The sequence below is a fragment of the Oncorhynchus tshawytscha genome, unplaced genomic scaffold (genome assembly GCF_018296145.1).
Source record: "Oncorhynchus tshawytscha isolate Ot180627B unplaced genomic scaffold, Otsh_v2.0 Un_contig_1883_pilon_pilon, whole genome shotgun sequence".
NCBI lineage: Eukaryota > Metazoa > Chordata > Actinopteri > Salmoniformes > Salmonidae > Oncorhynchus > Oncorhynchus tshawytscha.
The window spans coordinates 67,728-76,132 of NW_024608715.1; the positions used below are offsets into that span (position 1 = coordinate 67,728).

Here is an 8,405-nt window from a genome sequence, read left to right on the forward strand (position 1 = left end):
GTCAGTGTGGAGGTTATATACAGGGGGTACCGGTACTGAGTCAGTGTGGAGGTTATATACAGGGGGTACCGGTACTGAGTCAGTGTGGAGGTTATATACAGGGGTACCGGTACTGAGTCAGTGTGGAGGTTATATACAGGGGGTACCGGTACAGAGTCAGTGTGGAGGTTATATACAGGGGTACCGGTACTGAGTCAGTGTGGAGGTTATATACAGGGGGTACCATTACTGAGTCAGTGTGGAGGTTATATACAGGGGGTACCGGTACTGAGTCAATGTGGAGGTTATATACAGGGGGTACCAGTACTGAGTCAATGTGGAGGTTATATACAGGGGTACCAGTACTGAGTCAATGTGGAGGTTATATACAGGGGGTACCGGTACTGAGTCAATGTGGAGGTTATATACAGGGGGTACCGGTACTGAGTCAATGTGGAGGTTATATACAGGGGGTACCGGTACTGAGTCAATGTGGAGGTTATATACAGGGGGTACCGGTACTGAGTCAATGTGGAGGTTATATACAGGGGGTACCGGTACTGAGTCAGTGTGGAGGTTATATACAGGGGGTACCAGTACTGAGTCAGTGTGGAGGTTATATACAGGGGGTACCGGTACTGAGTCAATGTGGAGGTTATATACAGGGGGTACCAGTACTGAGTCAATGTGGAGGTTATATACAGGGGGTACCGGTACTGAGTCAATGTGGAGGTTATATACAGGGGGTACCGGTACCGAGTCAGCGTGGAGGCTATGTACAGGGGGCACCGGTACCGAGCCAGCGTGGAGGTTATATACAGGGGGTACCGAGTCAGCGTGGAGGCTATATACAGGGGGTACCAGTACTGAGTCAGTGTGGAGGCTATATACAGGGGGTACCGGTACTGAGTCAGTGTGGAGGCTATATACAGGGGGTACCAGTACTGAGTCAGTGTGGAGGCTATATACATGGGGTACCAGTACTGAGGCAGTGTGCTGGGGTACAGGTCATTTATACATGTAGGTAGGGGTGAAGTGACTATGTATAGATATAGGGAATAGGGTGCCATTGGGCCCTGATCTAAAGTAGTACACTATATAGAGAATAGGGTGTAATTTCACACACAACCGCTGTCAGGTGTGTCAGCGTTTACTGCTAACCTGACCCCATAACAACCCAAGCCTGGTCTCTGCTAACCTGACCCCATAACAACCCAAGCCTGGTCTCTGCTAACCTGACCCCATAACAACCCAAGCCTGGTCTCTGCTAACCGGGCTACTATATATAATACACAGCACCCCTGCCTGGGTCGGCAGGCCCGAACCAGGCTACTATATATAATACACAGCACCCCTGTCTAGGTCGGCAGGCCCGAACCAGGCTACTATATATAATACACAGCACCCCTGCCTGGGTCGGCAGGCCTGAACCAGGCTACTATATATAATACACAGCACCCCTGCCTGGGTCGGCAGGCCTGTTACGAATCCCCTTTTACTCTTTAGAGCGATGGGTAGCAGGTCTGCCTACAGTGAGACCCGCAAGGGGCGTAACAGTCGTAGCTCACTTAAATCACGACAGTCCCACCAACATGCTGCAGCCAACACCAGCCCACCCCAACATGCTGCAGCCAACACCAGCCCACACCAACATGCTGCAGCCAACACCAGCCCACACCCCAACATGCTGCAGCCAACACCAGCCCACACCAACATGTTGCAGACAGGCAGTAGCACCCACCCCCACACCCAACATGTTGCAGACAGGCAGTAGCACCCAACCCCAGCCCACACCCTTCCCCAGCCCACACCCCAACATGCTGCAGACAGGCGGTGTCACCCAACCCCAGCACACACCCATCCCCAGCCCACTCACACCCCAACATGCTGCAGACAGGTGGTGTCACCCAAGCCCAGCCCACACCCTTCCCCAGCCCACACCACACCCCAACATGTTGCAGACAGGCAGTAGCACCCATCCCCAGCCCACACCCTTCCCCAGCCCACACCCCACCATGCTGCAGACAGGCAGTAGCACCCATCCCCAGCCCACACCCACCCCCAGCCCAACATGCTGCAGACAGGCAGTAGCACCCATCCCCAGCCCACTCACACCCCAACATGCTGCAGACAGGCCGTAGCACCCATCCCCAGCCCACACCCACCCCCAGCCCACAGGCAGTAGCACCCATCCCCAGCCCACTCACACCCCAACATGCTGCAGACAGGCCGTAGCACCCACCCCCCAGCCCACACCCACCCCACTCACACCCCAACATGCTGCAGACAGGCCGTAGCACCCACCCCAACATGCTGCAGACAGGCAGTAGCACCCACCCCAACATGCTGACAGACAGGCAGTAGCACCCAACACCAGCCCACACCCACATGCTGCAGACAGGCAGTAGCACCCAACACCAGCCCACACCCACCCCAACATGTTGCAGACAGTAGATAGTAACACCCACCCCTTCGTCCAGTGTGTCTGCGGTGTCTGGGAAGGCATCATTCTGTAGGAGAGGTGGGGAGACAGGCCGGTCCGAGGTTGCTACTCCCACTGCTGTTGGGTCGTATACAGCTGCTGCAGCTGGACCCAGGTCTCTGGTGGCGATGCACTTCACACCGTCCTGGCTAGCTGCTGACACGCTGTCGCCTCTGAAGCCGGCGGACAGAGGAGCAGACACACAGGGGGGGGGCAAGACACAAACACACAGTCAGTGAAATCCCCCAGGGAAGACAGTCAGGGCAACTTGTACTTGATCGATGCTAAACGACTGTGGTTCATCATTTTTTACATTTTATTTAACTAGGCAAATCAGTTTAGAACAAATTCTTATTTACAACGACGGCCTACCGGGGAACAGTGGGTTAACTGCCTTGTTTAGGGGCAGAAGGCCAGGTTTTTACATTGTCAGCTTGGGGATTCGATCCAGCAACCTTTCCACCCAATCATAACTTATATGGATACACTCCCCACAGTTTGACAATCTCACCCCAATCTGGTTTACAAGTCTAGGATTTAACAACTGGATACTGGATACATGGATTGAGAAATGATTCTAGCTCATTTACAGCTCGGTAGAATAGTTTCTATAAGACTATGAGCAATTGTCTGAACAGAACCGTCAAATGGAGGGAGGTGGAGGTCTCAACTGAAGGAATGTTTTAGCACCACCTCCCTCTCTTTGATCAGGAACTGATTAACTTGCATAATGCACTTTATTGATGTCCCTGTGCAATTCAAACCGCTGACAGCATTGCTAAATCGCTTTCGTTTACTGGTCAAGGGTGGTACCGCGCAAAACTAGTAAAGCTAGCAGGTTAGCAATCAGTTAGCAAGCGTTAAAAACCCCAGCAGCTAGTTAGTTAGCGCTCTTCTGCCTGGTTAACTGTTTGAGCGATAACTAGGTAGCCAATATCAACTGTCAAGCCGAGGTTATCTAGCTCATCATTGTTGACTGATGGCCAACCGTGAGGAAGCCAACCGTGAGGAAGCCAACCGTGAGGAAGCCAACCGTAAGGAAGCCAACCGTTAGAAGGAAGCCAACCGTGAGGAAGCCAACCGTTAGGAAGCCAACCGTGAGAAAGCCAACGTTTCCACACTTTACGTTACTATTTGATGTCAAATCACACTTTACTGTTCCCGGATCCCGAGTTAGTTATCCAAAACACAACCAACCAACGACTGGTATTGTAGCTATCTATCTAACAAGCTCTGGGGACAAAAAGGTGAAGAAAGTTACCACCTAGCTGACGAACACTAGCCGTAGTTAGCTGCTAGTTAGTTAGCTAACATCATATGCTGCCACGATGTGCGCTTTTGAGTTAACTGACGTTAAACTAGCTGGCTACCAAGTGAAGTTAAACATGTCATCTCAGTGACAATGAATATTGGCTAATAAATAGTAATAAACAACTAGCAATAGCAACTAGCTAACACCACTTCCACTGTTACCGAAATAGCTTCCAATCATTGGCTTCTCTTACCAGGTTAGCTAGCTAGCCATGTATACCTAAACACGAGGAAAGCATAGCAATGCGGCAGGTTGTTTTGAGCCGGAATAAAATGCGGAAAATGTTGGTTAGCCTTGATAGCTAGTTTGGATAACGTTATCAAGCGTTGAGCGTTAGCTTACTTGTTTACTGGCTAACTACTGTTATCAAGCCATTTCCCTAAGGTGTGGGAACCAAAGTGTCTTGAGTAGCTAAATGAGGTTAGGCCCAGCGGATCCCCGTTCTCTTTTAGACCGTCTCCCCCCGTGGCGCGATACCAACCTGGGCTGCCAATCATTCCAGTTTCGCTGCAGTTTGTGGGCGCTGCTAAGCCGAAACCCAAGGGCTTTACGGCTCATTACCTTTGCGAGAACAGCATGACCTGCTCTCAACGGGATTAAATTCCGTGAACAAACTCGCTATCTGTTTATTTGATGTCCATTTATGGACCCTCTACTGCTATCGGTGTGCGTTATGTTTTGTGTCGGGTCCGGCCTCCTTTCTTTTTTGTCTCCCACTCCTTCTTCTATTCTTGATGAAAGAGCCACTGGCCCCTTCTCTTTCTAACAGCGCCATCTGCCGGACATTATAGCGACCATAGCAAGGAGCTGTGACTGCAACAGAACAGGTTTGATCAAATAACGCAGAGATTTACCTAGCTAACTTCACTGACCCTCAACAACAAAACAACATACAAAATATATAAACCGATGTTCACGGTTCTCTTCTTCTTCTCAATCTCCTCTTGTTGTTTGTTTTTGCACATCACTTGGAATATGCGTTGCTAAGCGACAGCATCAGGAGCAGGGGTGAGGAGAGAGAGCATGCATGCAGCAACAGAGGATGCAAGGTAAAGATGAGCAGGATTCAAAGTATTATGGTGTGTGTAGTAGTGCAAACTTCAATGGGTTTTTTTCTCCATAAAATGTTCATATAGCACAAATAAACACACACACACACACACACACACAAACAGCGATGTCTTACTATATACCAACAATTGATTCCCATTCACACACACATACACACACACATACACACACACACACACACACACACACACACACACACACACACAAACAGCTATGTCTTACTATATACCAACAATTGATTCCCATTCACACACACATACACATGTGTACACCTATTTTTCCTGAAATATGGAACTGTAAGCTGTAACAGCTGACAAATGAACAACAGGGTAGGACAAAAACCCCTCCCTCTACTGTAGAGAAGCTACATTCTTGTCTCTTCTGTAGATGTTATAACCATGTATTGCTACCACTGTGTCTTCAAAGGAATGATGTAAGTGAGTTCAGATATTATTTTATTAATGTTCACTTTTAATAGCAAGTTATCAAATTTCATGAACCTTGTTTCTTAGGCTACGTGTGTCAATGTGGCCTATTTTACCTTGCGACATGGGGACGTGCATTATCATGCTGAAACAGGAGGTGATGGCGGCGGATGAATGGCATGAAAATGGACCTAGGATCTCTGTGCATTCAATTTGCCAACGATAAAATGCAATGTGTTCGTTGCCCGTAGCTTATGCCTCCCCATACCATAACCCCACTGTCACCATGGGGCACTCTGTTCACAACGCTGACATCAGCAAACCGCCCGCCCACACGACACCATACACACTGTCTGCCATCTGCCCCGTACAGCTGAAACTGGGATTCATCCGTACAGAGCACATTTCTCCGGCGTGCCCACTGAAGTCGATTACAACGGCCCAGGTGGCTGGTAAAATTGTATAATTCAGTTCATACATTTGAATATAAAATGGATTTTATCAAACAAAACTATGCTACATTTTTATCTCTGGGACCCTCAGGATGATAAATCAGAGCAAGATTATTGACTGCAAGTACACAATTTACCTTCAGAGGTGAATGTATCGAACCAGTTGTCGTGATACAAGTTGTTATGTTGTTGTGCCCTCTCCTAAACAATAGCATGGCATTTTTTTCACTGCAATAGCTACTGTAAATTGAACAGCGCATTTAGATTAACAATCATTTAAGCTTTCTGCCAATATCAGATATGTCTATGTCCTGGGAAATGTTCTTGTTACTTACAACCTCATGCTAATCACATTAGCGCACGTTAGTTCAACCGTCCCGCGGGGGGGACCCACGGATCCTGTAGAGGTTTTAACAGCCAATGACTCACACTACTCCTACTAGGGCAAACCGTCTCAATGCTAACAGGATAACTCAGGTTGATAGGCGCATGATACTGCTGGTAATAGCATTCAGGGGAGTTATAGAAACATCAATTAGGTTACCTTTTTCACTATCAAACGCTCCCTAAAACACTTCAGCGAGCAGGCCTTTCTAATCGACCTGGCCCGGGTATCCTGGAAGGATATTGACCTCATCCCGTAAGTAGAGGATGCCTGTAGCCTCCAACCTCTCTCATTCTATTGGAGAGTGGCTCCACACAGCCGTGAAGACTGCCTGGGTCCTAAATGAATAGCGGCCAGGCAGTCTTCATGGGCGTGTGGAGCCACAATCCAATAGGATGAAGGAGATTGGAGGCTACAGGGAGCAGGGGACTATTAGTTAATGAATAGATCATTAGTGCACATAGTTGCAAAATGTTTTGGCAACTGAAAGTGTTATTGCAACGGAAACAAGAGTTTCTTATTGGACAGATTCAGGTAGGTGGTCCCTCCCCTTTTCTGTCTGTTTTGGTGTCTAGCCAACAGGAGCCTGAGGATGATGTGCTATCACAGTATCCCACAAGATGGCAGCACAGAGCAGAAGTGGAGTTTGAGCTAAGCATATACGAATAACGAATAATGTATTCAAACCCACATATTCAAACTTCTGCAACTCATCACATTGGAATAGAGGAGGGCGGCAGGGTAGCCTAGTGGTTAGAGCGTTGGACTAGTAACCGGAAGGTTGCGAGTTCAAACCCCCGAGCTGACAAGGTACAAATCTGTCGTTCTGCCCCTGAACAGGCAGTTAACCCACTGTTCCTAGGATGTCCACCCCCCTGACCACTCTGCCTGACCCTGTATCCACCCGCCTGACCACTCTGCCTGACCCTGTATCCACCCGCCTGACCACTCTGCCTGACCCTGAGCCTGCCTGACCACTCTGCCTGTCCCTTTATCCCCCTGACCACTCTGCCTGACCCTGTATCCACCCGCCTGACCACTCTGCCTGACCCTGAGCCTGCCTGACCACTCTGCCTGACCCTGTGACCATCCCCCTGACCACTCTGCCTGACCCTGTATCCCCCCGCCTGACCACTCTGCCTGACCCTGAGCCTGCCTGACCACTCTGCCTGACCCTGTATCCCCCTGGCCCCCCTGACCCCACTCTGCCTGACCCCCTGCCTGACCACTCTGCCCCCCTGTATCCCCCTGACCACTCTGCCTGACCCTGTGACCATTCCCCCTGACCACTCTGCCTGTCATCCTGTACCTTTGCTCCACTTCTGGATTACCGACCCCCTGCCTGCCTCGACCTGCCGTTTGCCTGCCCCTGTTGTTACTATAAACATTGTTACATCACACAGTCTGCACCTGGGTCTTACCTTGATTCCTGATAGTTTCTAACTGGCCATGACTGAGCCAGCAGACTAGGACCAGCTCCGCAACATCTCCTCCCAAGGAGCCACCATTGGTAGACACGAGGAGTTGCTTTGCGGTCTGATGGAAGGGTTCCAGGCCGTGTTCACACGTCACGACCTAGCCTTGGACGCAATGCGGGAGCAATTCTGTGGGGTTGCCTACAAGGCAAACTACCACGACGGTAATCTCCCATCCCCTCAGTAACCCTGCTGGTAGCGGCTCCGTCACCCCAGTTTCCCGAGAACCCTGCTTACCTCCGCCGGAGCGCTACGATGGAGATTCCAGAACCTGCCGGGCCTTTCTCTTCCAGTGCTCCCTCGTTTTCGAGCTGCAGCCTTCTTCGTTCCCCTCGGACCGCTTGAAGATAGTGTACATTATTACGCTGATGTCCGGGAGGACACTCGCCTGGGCCACGGCGGTGTGGGGGCAACAGTCCACCGTCTGCCTCAGTCTGGAGGTATTCGTGGTGGAGATGAGAAGGTTTCGAGGCTCTGGTGTCTGGGAGAGAGGCTGCCCGGAAGTTCTCCACCTTCAGCAGGACTCCCTCAGTGTGGTAGACTATGAACCTGGAAGTTACTCCACCTTCAGCAGGACTCCTCATTGTGGGAGACTATGAACCCGGAAGTTACTCCACCTTCAGCAGGACTGAACCCTCATTGTGGTAGACTATGAACCCGGAAGTTACTCCACCTTCAGCAGTTATTCCACCTTCAGCAGGACTCCCTCAGTGTGGTAGACTATGAACCTGGAAGTTGCTTCAGCAGGACTCCCTCAGTGTGGTAGACTATGAACCTGGAAGTTACTCCACCTTCAGCAGGACTCCCTCAGTGTGGTAGACTAT

The 8,405-nt window shown here is 50.2% G+C and overlaps 1 protein-coding gene across 1 annotated transcript; it reads right to left on the bottom strand.

Moving 5' to 3' along the window:
• Window positions 1–2,244: 2,244 nt before the first annotated feature.
• Window positions 2,245–4,500, bottom strand: LOC121843756 (putative uncharacterized SMG1-like protein). Its single transcript, XM_042313553.1, has 3 exons — window positions 4,255–4,500; window positions 2,448–2,634; window positions 2,245–2,325 (listed from the first exon to the last, which is right to left on the bottom strand). Exons 1-3 carry the CDS (start codon window positions 4,329–4,331, stop codon window positions 2,245–2,247), a joined length of 345 nt encoding a protein of 114 aa, XP_042169487.1. The 5' UTR covers window positions 4,332–4,500.
• Between the last annotated feature and the right edge of the window lie 3,905 nt (window positions 4,501–8,405).